Source organism: Pyrgilauda ruficollis, unplaced genomic scaffold (genome assembly GCF_017590135.1).
Source record: "Pyrgilauda ruficollis isolate IOZ18807 unplaced genomic scaffold, ASM1759013v1 scaffold14, whole genome shotgun sequence".
Lineage (NCBI taxonomy): Eukaryota > Metazoa > Chordata > Aves > Passeriformes > Passeridae > Pyrgilauda > Pyrgilauda ruficollis.
This window is the reverse complement of record NW_024512543.1, coordinates 8,478,792-8,493,006: the sequence shown is the minus strand read 5'-3', so window position 1 is coordinate 8,493,006 and position 14,215 is coordinate 8,478,792. Positions and strand designations below refer to the sequence as shown.

The 14,215-nt window shown below is 44.1% G+C and overlaps 1 protein-coding gene across 2 annotated transcripts; it reads left to right on the top strand.

Moving 5' to 3' along the window:
* The first annotated feature begins 4,002 nt into the window (after positions 1-4,002).
* Positions 4,003-13,252, top strand: VPS18 (VPS18 core subunit of CORVET and HOPS complexes). Of its 2 annotated transcripts, none has more exons than XM_041459987.1 (5): positions 4,003-4,129; positions 6,995-7,136; positions 7,323-7,414; positions 8,112-9,982; positions 10,698-13,252. In XM_041459987.1, the coding sequence occupies exons 1-5, from the start codon at positions 4,039-4,041 to the stop codon at positions 11,424-11,426; spliced, it is 2,925 nt and encodes a 974-aa protein (XP_041315921.1). In that variant the 5' UTR covers positions 4,003-4,038; the 3' UTR covers positions 11,427-13,252. The 2 variants fall into 2 exon arrangements, with proteins under 2 accessions (XP_041315921.1, XP_041315922.1); XM_041459988.1 differs by having other exon boundaries at positions 4,110-4,239.
* Positions 13,253-14,215: the final 963 nt, after the last annotated feature.

The following is a 14,215-nucleotide window of genomic DNA, read 5'->3' as shown; positions in this document are numbered from 1 at the left end:
CAATTGCTGCTCAGGCAGGATACAGTTCCACCCAGCCTCTACTGGTCTGCAGGAGTCTGTTTCTGACAATGGGTTTGAAGAGCTTGGGAGGTTGGTTAATGGTTAGGAGGCGGGCTCTGGCAAGATTTTGAGCTTTGATCTCTTCAAGGGTGAATTCTAATTGTTGTAGGGCTCCCTGTGTAGGTTCCAGTTCAGGTTCTCATGGGTAACTGTGATACCCAGGGCACACAGCCACTGTAATTCTGTTTACTGCATTAAATTTGTATACAGCAATCAAAAGGTCACGCACAAACGCTGTTCCTTCTCTTGGGGCAAGGTCTCTTGATTGAATGGGAGACACAGATATCTGCAGCACTATTCTCAATGCAGTTACAGGGGTGTCTCATAGCCTGGAAGTGTGCTACACCTTTGTTGGTATCTTATGGAGGCTGGTGCCTTTAGGGAGTTACACCTATTTGCCTACATCTTTTAAGAATATAGGGTATTTTTTATGCTGATCACTGTGAAGGAATATTCTATATACAGTGAGGTGGAGTGATGATCAGTACCATCTGTAGTGGAAATTTGTGAGGAAGTCCGGGGTTTAATTCAAATTTCAGTTGTGTCACTAGATTCTGCCCTTACTTTTTTCTACAACCACATCTTCCTGCCCTCTCCTCTGCACCAGCATTCATGTTTAGATCATGGATCAGAGAGTCATCTGCCGCAGGGCAATGAACTGTCTCACTCTGCAGTCGTATACACACTGCTGTGCACCAAGGGGTTGGACAGGGCAGCCAGGAGTGACACAGACAGCATTGAGGAAGCCCAGATTTACACAGGGTTTATCTGCTGGGAGTCTGAACCTTGGACACACTGTATGTTTGTCAGTGCAGTTATCTAGAATTACCTGTTCCTCTAGGCATTTGAGGAGAATAACAAGCCATGCAACACCTAGTTGTTGATAGCTGTGTCCATAGCTTGGAGAAAGTGTTAACTGTTTAAGTCAAAATTACTGCAATTTGCTGCTGTGACCACAACCATACCAAAGCAAGACAGGGATTTAGGTTTCCAATCCAAACATATCACCAAAATCTCTGAAATTCTCTCACACAAGTCCCTCTTATAGATTTACATCACTGCTACACACAAAATGTAATCACGTGATTCTCCACACATTCCTGATGAATCAAAGAGCTGATAAATCTTTCATCTGCAAGCCTTGCTCTTCCCTTCTTTTCAGAATGCCAAATCTGTAAATGTAGTACTGGGATATAATTATTGCACATGTTTGTAAATTAAATAATCATAGCAGATGATAATGCAGACGGATGGAGAGGCTTGTGGGCTTGGGTTAACTTTAAGCTGATGTTTTATTTCCAAATAAGGTGAAAATCTGGCTTCCAATTTAACCACATTAAAATCAGACAGGTTTCTTTCTCATGAGGTATTAGCCTTAACAGGCAATAATATCTGCCAGAATGAGAACAAAAATCTCTTCCATTTCTAGACCTGACCAAGAAAAAAAAGAACTTATAAAACATGGCCTGATCTGGGCTTTGAGTGGAAAGAGCCCACCAAGCTGCACACTGAGAAGTTTGTGCACAAATGTCAACTTACCCTAATATCCAGATCTATTTCAAGACAGTTTATTTTCCCCTTACCAAATAACCTTTCCATTTCCTATTGCTAAAAATATTACTACAAAGAGAAAAAGTAGAAGCATCATTGCTGAAGGCAACGGGGGAGACCTCATCTCAAATGAGAGGTCAGCTATGCTCACCCCTGTGACATAAACATGAGCTGGAGCTGCAACCAATGTAGAGAATTGTAGGATGCTCCAAGGAAATAATCATCTCTTTTTGAGAGAAGTCAAGAACTTGGTTTGATAAATCCTGGATTTGGTACATCCAAATGAAGGCTATGATTGGTGACAATTTTTGCAGAGGAAATGAAAGCTCAATAATGTCCTGTATACTAAAGACCAGTGTTTGAACAAGAACAAAAAGATTCAGACTAGCCACAGCTTATGTTAGACTGGAAATCACAGATTGAAATCATGGGAGTGTTTGGAACAGGTACGAGCTAGAGTAGTCAGGGGAAAAAATACCCACACTATCAGACAGAGCTTGACAGGAATAGAGAAAGGACTATATGATGTGGTATCTGCAAGAGTGGGAGAATGGATCTGATAGTCCACGAAGTCCCTTCCTACCTCATTACCCTAAACCTAATGTAATTTGTTTGTGCCTTTTGAGATGCTGAAAGAGAACAGTCACTGCTTATGAAGATCAGGATGATTAGACAGCAAAAGAATGTGGTTTTGCTATTTTGGCTCAGAGCTGCCACATAAAGAGGATAAACAGCAGAGGCTGGGACTGGTGCTTGCAGGCAGGCTAGGTCAGCAAAAGCCATGTTCTGTTTTTAGCAAAGCAGGCAGAGGTGACCCTGTGGAGGCGTGCCATGGGAGCCTGCAGGAGCCCAGCGAGCATGGGACCTGCATGTCTGGCTCAGCACCGGGGAGGAGGCCTGAGGCTGAGTGATGCACACCACAGCCCTGGTGTACGAGGGTGCGGTGTCCAGTAAGAGCAGAGAAAAAGGAGGTGCAACTTTGTTTGTGAGAAGCCAACCACATGCAACTGCTGCTTGTGGTGCCTCACTGCCACCTGATGTGCAAACTAAGTTTGGGAAGACCTTTTGTGTCTTGTAATAGATCCCTCCCTGTTGCAAGCTGTCCTATACCCTGAGAGACCTTTCCCCATTGCTTCCAGAAAGTGAAGCTTGCATCTAATATGCAGTATATAGTATACTCACAGTATGGTGTATGGCACACATAGAGTGTACACATATACATCTCTGTTCATTTTATACAGGATGAAACCCAAAGGGTTGTGTAAGAGACCAGTCTTTTTGCTAATGCTGTTGTTATAAATTCTGCTAGTTTAAGCTAGAGGGTAAAATAGTAAATAACTGTTGTTGGCACACCAGAACATAAGAAAACTCCAGGTTATAAATGCTATTTAGTGACACAGAAACCTGGGATAAACTTGCAGAGCAAGTCTAGTATAGTTCAAGGACCGCCTTGTCCTGGCTCCCCTTACGCTGTGCCTCAATGATCATTCCAATGATAAAGCCAAGATTTTTCCACCCAATGCTACGTGAGAGCCACAACACCGGAGTTTTTACAGTGTTTTAAACCAGACAATTCCTAGCTGCAGTCAGTAGAATTGCTCTGGCAATCAGGACTGATTCTAGTAGGGCACACTGCTGCATTAATGAGGTAATTTTTTGCGCATGTAGCTGCACACAACAGGACAGTGTCACTGAAAACTGGGACAGAAAACCTTCAAACCAGAGCTGGAAAGCTGACACTACTTTGTCACAGTGCCAGGTTAATGGAGGGGACGGGGGTGTCTCTCTGCCTGTTATGCACACCAAGATTCACACTTCTATTACTTATATGCAGTTTTTTTTATATGAATATGTATTTACATTCCAAGAAGTTTACACCTATTTCCAAGCAGCCTTGTATGTATGCTAATTAATTGTGCAGGTGTTATTACACATGCTCGTGTTAGGGAATGGTCTCCAGTGGTCACTTGAGGGCTCTCCATGCTCGTGTGGGCCGGCCCCCACCTCCTTTTAGCCCTCTTTGGGGCCAAATCCGAGTTTTGATGTTTGGCATGGCTCTGCTTGTTATATTCGACAACTCAGAGGAACTTGTGGCTATTACTGGCGTACAAAAATGCCGACTTTGTTTATTCGAGTGTTTATTTAGTTCGACTTTCTTAATTCGACACAAGCCTTTCGGCATCGGCGGCAGTGAGCAGAAGCGGTGGGCAACGCGCGGAGCCCAAGGCCCGGCAGCATGGGCACAGGCCGACCGGCCAGCTCCGGGGGAACACCGGGAACAGGAGGGTCGGGGACAGGAGTACCGGGGACAGGAGTACCGGGACACACCCGGGCGGCCCCAACCCCGCCCGGTGACCCCGCTCGCGCATGCGCAGGCGCACGTGCGGCGGGTCAGCTGAGCGCGCCGCGCTCGGGCCGCGCTGGGCCATGGCGTCCATCCTGGACGAGTACGAGGACTCCCTGCACCGCTCCGTGTCCGTGCCGCAGAGCCGCGCCAGCGTGGGCATCCCGCACTCCGGTACGTGCGCGCCGGGGCCTCCCGCCTGCGGCCTTCCTGCTGAGAGGGGGAGGCGAGGCGGCAGCTCCGGGTGGGGAGCAGGGCACGCCGGGCTGCGCTGCCTGGAAGAGGTGTGTCACTGTGTGTGTGGGGGGCAAAGCGTTCGGCCGCGGCTTGTTTTTTCCACGGCTTGCTGTGGGAGGTGTTTAGAGACGGGGAGCACTCGATTCCCGGCTGGGCAGAGCGGTGATGCAGGCCGGCCCAGCGATAGCGCGGTGCTGCTCCTGTGCGGGCGGCTGTGGCCTGCGGTGCTGCGCGGAGCCAGCGCGGTGTCGTGCGCCCGTGCGGTCACAGGTTACAGCCAGCCCTGCGCAGCTCCGAGCTGTGCCAGCGCCCGCAGGACATCCCCTCGCTTGGCTTCTCGTTTCTGCCCCTCTCTGAGGAAGCCGTGCTTTGCTCTGTTATGGATGTGTGCACAGCTGTTCCTGCACGGAGTTCCTTTCCCAACTCAGGCGCAGTTTAGCAAAGAGTGCGTTTCTCTGGAGTGGTTCCTTTAGGCTGACTGCAGCATGGCAAGGTGACCAACAGAGCAGTGTGTATCACTACTATACTTTTCTGTCAAGGGATGTGAGGCTTTGGTTACTGTACTGTTCAGGGCGGTGTCACATCAGTGTAAAGTAATGATGTGATGACCAGTCCGTTTTTTCTTTCATGTCAGAGAAATTTATTCCATTATTATTCCATGACAGATTCAAGATATATTAGGTTCAATAACCATTTTCTACTAGGTGTCACCTCTCAATATTTTTTCAGTGTGGCAGAGAAATGTAGGTTATGGGAGAATTCTACCTGGTATTGTCATGGTAGTACCAGCTGCTATGGAGAGCTGGTGTTTTTGGGTTACAAGTTTGGAAATACATAGACACATTCTTTCAAGTTTTTTTCCTTGTATAGTGTTGCCCACTGGTAACCTTTGAGGAAACCAGGTTGTTGGGCTCATATATGTGCTAAGAATTGATAAATTCTGTCATGCTGTGTATACTGTGGAATATAAATGCACTGACACAGTTACTCTGAGTCTAGATACTGAAGTAGGTATGTTCCTCTTGTTTGTTTTGACATGCATGGTTATTTCATTGTGCAATGTTAGATACAGAATAAGTGGCCTGAATAGGTGTTGTGCAGAACAATGCTAGTACAAGCCGTGTAATGGAAAAGAATTTTTCCAGGACTCAGCTTTTCTTCTTGACTGCTGCAACACTGTCTTCAGTCATGGCTGTGTTAGAGTTGAGAAATCTGCCTGTTTGCTCACAGTTGATATTGAAAGAGGAAGTTTGGGACACTGCTTTATTGCAGCCACACAGGCAATTTTTAATAAAATTTGGGTTGGTAAAAGTTGTGGGCAATCTGAAGTTTAAGTAAATTTATTTTGTAAAAGGATGCAATAGTTACCTTCCTGAAAGCAGTCCTTAAGGTTAGGTTTGCAATTTTGGAAGATGTTGAAACTTACTCCTCAGTTTCAGGGAGTTGTTCCCTGTGCTTGTTAAACTGCAGGTACTGTTTCTCAAGGTTGTAGATAAACAAGCAGTGACTCTGTATCCAGCCTAAAGTCCTGCTGCATTGTGAACTTCAAGTACTGTAGCTCCAGCTTTGAAAATCCTACTTTGATCCACTGCATCATACTGGTGATCTTAGATCTTTGGACAAATTAAAAGCTCTGAGGAAATAGGTAGCTTTGCCCAGAAATCAGGGTGTGAAATGCTGCAGTAGAATCTTGATTAAACAGAAGAAGGACACTAGGGACAAGATGAGGGAGGAGACTGTTTGAAAGGAATGAATGTTATAAAATAGACATCTCCTTTGTATAGAGAACTGTGTATTAACGAAGCTCACCCTTCTCCTATTAGGGACAATAGCTAAAATCCTCATGTTAATGGTGATGATCCTATGGGTGTTATAAATGTAATGGATACAGGCCTAAAGAGCCCAGAATGCTGAAATCCAATACTTTGGCTTGAACTATGATGGAATTAAACCATAAACAGCTTCTCCTTAACTCTAAACCCTTACCTCTGTACAAAGGTGCAGTTTGTTCCCTTTCCTTCCTGCCTCTAAGTTTCCTTGCTGAGGAAGCCTTGCTTTGCCAGATGACAGTCTGAAAAAAACTTGAGGTTACCTGGATGAATGTGACTTGATGATCTGGTAATACGTGGGTTTTCCAGAGTAATCCTTCCCTTTCATATATATATATATATATATAAAAACAGGTATTTATTGGCTAGCTGTGATATCATGTGAATCTGTACCTTGTGAGCTTTTTGTACGTGTTTTGAGCTGCAGTTCATACCAGCAAATTTAAACTGTGGCATTGCAGGTCCCTAATCTGAGAAGAAGAACATCAGTTCTACCTAACTGGAAATAAAGGAATGAACACTTATATAAATGGGTAGTGTTTAAGGTGTGGATCAATGTGTAAATAAAAAGCATGTGCTGAGCAAAAGGCTGCCTACTCAAGTTGTGGTTGCTTTGTCTCTTCCTGCATGTGCATCTTTCTTCTGGAAAAAGTGTATTTTAAGGATCCTGTGGCTGGTCTAGAGGTGAGGCAGAGGCAAGGAGAAAGCATTGGTGGAACAGACAATTAAAGGGTTTGTCTACTAGTAGCAGGCTACTTTCTACTACTACATTGTCTTTTTCAACATCAGTAGGGCTGGAATTAGAGGGTTTTTTTCCTCTGTGTTCCTGCGTTGTGGAGCAGACTTCCTTTTCAGTAAAACTTGGAGCAGGACACTTTTAGTCTTTTAGTCTGGATTTTGATGTAGTTTGGTGTTGTTGTTGTTGTAAAATTTTGTCTTGTTCAGTTTCTAAGTGTTCACATTCTTTCTCCAGGATATGTCAATGCACGACTGGAGAAGGAAACACCAATATTTAACAAGCAGAGGATTGATTTTGCTCCTCCAGAGAAAATTAACAGCTTAGTGGTCTCCTCTAACCAGCTCTGTATGAGCCTTGGGAAAGACACCCTTCTCAGGTAATGCTTAATCCTGAAGTTATTCTTTGTTTTTCCCCTGCCTTCTTGTTTTTTCCTCTTAAGTTGTTAGAGAAGTTACATTTGCAAACTGGATAAAAAGCCACGAGTCCAATATGAAAACCAGGTGAGGAGTTACAGGCATGTGAACTATTGTTGGCAGCACACTTCCATGGTTTCTCTTTGCAGGATTGATCTTGGGAAGCCAGATGAACCTAATCAGGTAGAGCTGGGACGCAAAGATGAAGCCAAAGTCTACAAGATGTTTTTGGACCACACAGGTGAGGCAGTGGGTGATGGATATTTACAGACAGTGAGCAGAGCTAGTGCTGGTGAAGGAGTTCTCTTTCTGCTTTGTGCATAAGGAGAACAGATCAATCTTCCATGAGCCAGACTCTTTCCCAGGGCCCCTGCCCACTGGTTTGCCCTTTTGCTATTAGTAAAGCACAGGCTTGTGCCGGTGTTGTGTTTTTGGACTCTGAAATGAGCACATGCAATTAGGGTGTTTTGAGCAAGGCTAAAGCCAATCAAAGGAAGGTTTGCAGTCACTCTCTGCTGTGTGGTTTATATAGGAACTTTAAAAAGGGCCATAAAACATCTGCAGTTCACTGTAGCCTAGACTGATTAAAAAAAACTAAACAAAAATTTGGAAAGAGATGCTCATATCTCTTGCCAGCTGCCAGGGATAGGAGGGAACTCTGAGAAGTGTTTATCCTTAGCACATTTATTGAAACAGAATACCTTCTTGCTAAAGCATCTGGTACCAGTTATTTAACGTTGCAACATATGGACTACTGTTCTGATCCAGCATGGAAGTCCCCCACATTGCCATGAATGCCTGGGAAAGTCTTGGATTAAGTATGTTGATATTGGAGTTTATCAAATGTTAGGATTAGAAGCTTGAGGAATTTGGCTTGCTTAGGCACGGTCTTGATTTGTTCTCTCCTTCTCCCTCCCACACCCCTCTGCTGTTGGCAGGCTCTCATCTCCTGATTGCTCTGAACACCAGCGAATGCCTTTACCTGAACAGAAGTGTTCAGAAAGTGCGGGCACTCTCCCGCTGGAAAGGACACTTGATTGAAAGCGTGGGCTGGAACAAATTTCTTGGTTCAGAAACCAACACAGGGCCTATCTTGGTGGGGACATCCCAGGGGCAGATCTATGAGGCTGAAATCTCTGTCAGCGAAGGAAGCCTCTTCAGCACTAACCCTGACCAGTACTTCCGACAGGTCTACACTCTGGAGGAGGAATCTGGACCTGCCCCAGTCTGCTGCTTGGAAATTGAACGAGGGCTAGAAGGGAAATTTTTTATTATAGCCACCACTAGGAAGAGACTCTTTCAGTTTGTTGGCAAAGTGCCTGAAGGGACGGAGCAGCAAGGCTTCAGCTCCATATTTGCTGTGCATGCTGACCATCTGCCCAGCTTTCGGGAGTTTCCAGCCAACTTGGGTTTCAGCGAGATAGCCTTTTACACGCCAAAACTGCGTTCCAACCCACGCTCCTTTGCCTGGATGATGGGAAATGGTGTTCTGTATGGTACCTTGGATTACAGTCGTCCTGATTCAATTCTGAGTGATGAACGGGTCTGGGTTTATCCTCCTGACATTGACATAACTGTGAACAAGCCAATATCCATTGTGCTTACCCAGTTCCACTTTCTGTTACTGCTGCCTGACCGGGTGAAGGCTGTCTGCACTCTGAATGGACAGGTTGTTTTTCAGGATCTGTTCCTGGAGAAGTTTGGCTTGCTGACACGCATGATTAAAGATCCCACAGTCCAGCAGATATGGATCCACACTGAGAAAGTAGTGTTCCGCTACCATGTCCAGCGGGAATCTAGAGATGTGTGGAAGATGTATATGAATATGAACAAATTTGATTTAGCAAAAGAGTATTGTAAGGACCGTCCAGAGTGTCTTGACATTGTGTTGGCCAAAGAGGCAGAGCACTGCTTCCAAAACAAGAGGTATCTGGACAGTGCCAAATGTTATGCACTGACCCAGAACTACTTTGAGGAAATTGCTCTGAAGTTCATTGAAGCCAAGCAAGAAGAGGCCCTGATGGAGTTTCTGATTAAGAAGCTGAGTAACCTAAAGCCTTCGGAGAAGACACAGACTACTCTGCTGACCACGTGGTTGACAGAGCTGTACCTGAACTGGCTGGGCATATTGCAAGGAGATCCCTCACAGCGCAATCTCTATTTGGATACACGGGAGAAGTTTCGCACTTTCCTGAGCAGTCCTAAAAACAAAGACTGTCTTTTTAATAATCGGGCATCTATTTATGAGCTGTTGGCAAGCCATGGCGACACAGAGCACATGGTCTACTTTGCAGTCATCATGCAGGATTACGAGCGTGTAGTAGCTCACCACTGCCAGCATGACGAGTACGATGAGGCTCTAAATGTGCTGTCCAGGCACAGAGACGAGAAACTCTTCTACAAGTTCTCTCCGGTTCTCATCCAGCATATTCCCAAGAAGGTCGTTGACGCTTGGATTTCTATGGGCTCTAGACTGGATGCCAGGAACCTCATTCCAGCCCTTGTTAACTACAGCCAGAGTGCCAGCACCCAGCAGATCAATGAAGCCATCAGATATATGGAGTTCTGTGTCTACCAGTTGGAGGAAACCCAGCAAGCCATTCACAACTACCTGTTGTCTCTTTATGCTTTGTGTCGGCCGGACTCGCTGCTGTCATACCTGGAGCAAGCAGGAACTAACCCAAACAGGATCCACTACGACCTGAAGTATGCACTGCGCCTGTGTGCAGAGCACGGGCACCACCGTGCATGCGTCCATATTTACAAAGTGATGGAATTATATGAGGAGGCTGTGGATCTCGCCTTACAGGTACGTGTGTATCTGTGCATGCTGTGATACATGGGAATGTAGCTTCTTCAAGTTTCCTTGAACAGCAGAGCATTGAGAGGAGCTGGACAGACTCACTGGTATCAAAGTGGTGCAGCTGAGGCTTGGAAGAAAGACCTCGCTCTGTTAACATTTTTCTGTGCTTTCACAACTGTTTCAAGTAGGCAGCTGACTGACAAGCCATAACTGAGGGTGGAGGCATGGAAAGTACAAGGAAGAGTTTTATCTGTCTCAAGCTCAGTCTCTGACATAAAATACCTTTAACATATCTACATTTATGCAAGATTTGTATAGCTGTTGTTAAGGATTTTAATTACCTATTCCTAGCTTTGATAATTATCAGCTTTGTCAGCTTAGTCTAACCTTCAGGGAGATGCTGTATTTTTTTCCTATTGGAATTGCTGTGTCTTTGCTGAAATGTGTGGCCAGCAAAGATAACATAACATGAATTTGCCCTTTCTGTGCTGGCCTTTGTTCTCTGCTGGGTAGCAAGCTGAGCTTCAGTGAGGAGTTCTGGTGGAGAGGAGAGGTGTTTGCCATGGGAAAAAGGAGAGGCCAGTAGTGCAGTCCTAGGCAATAAGATAGCAATACAGGTTTTCTAAATGCCTCTTAAAAATGGACAGCAGGCTTTGAAGTTGAATGGTGGATAAACAAAGAGGGAATCTTAACTCTGTTTCCTTGTCTGTCCAACTTCTAGGTGGATGTTGATCTTGCCAAGTCCTGTGCAGATCTTCCTGAAGATGATGAGGAACTCCGGAAGAAGCTGTGGTTGAAGATTGCTCGCCATGTTGTTCAGGAAGAGAAAGATGTCAAGAAGGCAATGGCCTGCCTCTCGAGCTGTGCTCTGCTGAAGATTGAAGATGTGCTGCCATTCTTTCCAGACTTTGTCACTATTGACCATTTCAAGGAGGCAATCTGTAACTCCCTGGAGGATTACAACAAGCACATTGAGGAGCTGAAAAGGGAGATGGAGGAGGCCACTCAGAGTGCCAAGAGGATCCGAGAGGACATCCAGGAAATGAGAAATAAGTATGGCTCTGTGGAGCCTCAGGAAAAATGTGCTGCTTGTGACTTTCCACTTCTAAACCGCCCTTTTTACCTTTTCCTGTGTGGTCACATGTTTCACTATGACTGTCTCCTCCAAGCAGTTTTCCCTAACCTTCCTGCTTATAAGCAGGCAAAACTTGAAGATCTTCAGAAGAAACTGGCAGCTACCAGCCAGCCATCCAAGAGCCACCATCGTCCCAAGGATGCAGACACCATTAGCTTGGGGAAGGGGCAGCAGAGCCGGGAACAGATCAAAGCTGACATTGATGATATTGTGGCAGCTGAATGTGTGTACTGTGGTGAGCTGATGATCCGGTCCATTGACAAGCCTTTTATTGATCCCCAGAAGTATGAAGAGGAGATGCAAAGCTGGTTGTAATTTTCCAAATCTTCAACTGCCGAACAAATCGTGAAGCTTCTGTGGTGGGGATATAGCCTCCAGGAGCAGGAACACAGTGACTTCTGTGCAACTCTAAACAAAGGGTAGTGCAGTCTTTTTACCATGGTTAGGGAGAACTTGTATTGAGAAGTGGGGAGATACAGCTGTGGTTGTCTAAGAACTTTAACAATACTTAGAACTAACCTACTGGAATATATTTAGCAGATGTTTCTGCTTGCAGTTCTTCTGAGGTTCTCAGTGTGAAGCTATATGGAGTGCCTTGTTGTCCAGAAGGAATTGGGAGCAGTCTGTGATTTATGTTGTGTGGTATTTATTTTTGTGAAGGCAAGCTGAAAGAGAAAGGTAGTGAAGGCCGCTAAGCAGTGTAGTCTTCATTCATCATTTTCAAAGCTAGAATTGCCCTGTGTTTCCTTTTTGTTGAGTCTATAGCCACATACATAGAACATGAAAGGACAGAAGCTCTTACATGTTTATATTTTGTAAACATCATGCTACACAAATATATGTTTCTACACAATGTGATACAAGAATGTGTATAATTTTCAATTATTCAATTATACAATTTTGCAGGAAAATTACAAAAGTAATTTGCCTGCAATTCAAGGTGTATAATTCTCTTTCTCACAAGCTTTATGCATGAGACCAGACACATTTGGATTTTCTGTAGGTACTGTTTCTCAAAATACCTGTTCACCACTCCTCTTTCCATCCTGTTTCTGCTATAACTGCCTTTGTATAGCGGGTCTTGGTTTTCTCTTCCCTCCAGACCAAAACTGATAGATGCAGTAGTAAGGTTTCAGCTGACACTCTGCAAGCAGGAGCACAATCTGTTTTTATATCTTGCTGTGGTTCTCTTCCAGCTGCACTTGAGCATTAAACTCAAGATCTAGTCAGAGGTTTGCTCAAGGGTAGTCTACAGCAATGATCTGTTGGTGTGAAATTTGCTTTGCCCTTTGAAGCTAGTACCTTGTGCCTAAACAGTCTTTTGCCTTGCACTTTTTGGAGATGGCTGCAAGACAATGCATCTATCTATTGCTCCAACTTGGAAAATTTTTCCCAGAAGGTAACAATCACTATGTTGTGAGTGAGAGAAGAAAAAATTGTCATTAACAGTTTAGCAAGGGTTCCTTGTTTTGTTTTAGGAAAATAAGATTTTAATTAGGTTTTGCTGTTTGGGACTGAATCACAAAGGTAGTAATTGACAGAAGAATTGAATGTTCTAAAAGAAAAAATACAAATCTTGTAATTAAGGCAATAGAAAATACTGTCTTCTGAAAACCATCTCAGTTCTTTCACATGAATATGTGTGCTTGTCTTGAATACCTCTCTCAATCTCCTAACCACTTACCCTGTTCGTAGGGTTGTAGAAATGGGTCTTCATGTTATTGTAGGAGAATATGTATTCGTTTCCTCAAGGAACTGACCTAAGAATTTTGAGTTCAGAACTTCAGAAGAACATCTATGTTTTTGTTGGGAGAATCAGCCTGGAACGAATGAATTTTATCTGTGTAAAATGACACGAGTAATAAAAACAGATATGAAAGTAGGAAGACCTGAGGTTTCAAGATCCTCTTTTCTTTGGTGAAGCCATGGGGTAGGCAGCCCCATTACCACCTGGTGGTGTGTGTTTGCTGGCTTGTCAGAAAGCACTTTTTTGGTGGTTCAAAAAACCCACATGCTGTAGTTTTCTTTGGCTCTGCATAGCCTTTTGCTTTGAATAAGTTGGTGGGTCTGGCAGAAGAATTTGCGATGAAAACTAAATGTGATGTCTTTTGAAGTTTGCCATTAAACCTGTTATAACTGGCCACTCTTGTGAATCATCATCTTTTCCTGTAAGCAGTGTGATATTTAGGTTGTACATGTCATTATAAACCAACAGTAGCCTCCCACCCAAACCAATTCCTGGTCAAAGGCAAGAGGCTGTTTTTCTGCCCTTTAGCAGAACATGGGTATCAGCTCATTCTGATCCAGGGATAATTTCACATTATTTTAACATGTTCTTAACACTTGTTCCATCTCTTTTGGGTTTTTACAGGATGCTTTCCTGGTGTATTAGAATTATTATAGTCCACTATTCTTTCCCTGTTTGCGCTAGAGAAGTCACATCACTAAATAGACCATTGCAGAGTGATCTGCTTGTCCATAGTATTGGAAGAAGCTGTAGGAAATGAGGCATAGCAAGTAAATAAAAACCCTCTAGTCTTTGCCTGAGATTGGGTGGTGGGGAAAGGCACCTCTGATTCCAGTCATGGGTATTAATAGATCTCAGTTAACAAAACTAGAACTAGGTATTTTTAAAGACTAGTATGCAGTATTCTCTGAGGGCTGTAGGCACATGCACCAGATACATAAATCTCATTCTTCCTCCCCATTGTTAACTGAAAAATCATTTAAGTGATTTGTTGTCAAGGTTATAGAGAATGTTACTGCTGACAAAGACTGCAGTAGTGATTAAATGACTAGTGCCAGTAATACATAAAGGTGCATAAAGGTATCTTCTGAACTTTTTTTACATTGTCACATGCTTCAGAAAGTTTCAGTAACCACTTACTTGTGCTTCTTGGCAATTTTGCAACATCACTCAGTGAAAAAGGTAAGAGGGTTTATTTTCTTTGGGGTGGGTTTGTAGTGGTGGAGGGAAGTGAACTGCTTACTGTTCTCCCATAAATCTAATCTGCAAGATCTCTTCCTCTTTGCATTCAGAATAGCATTTTTATCTTTTCTCCTTGTAACTTCAGCATAGTTACATTTTAGAACTTGCAGTCCTT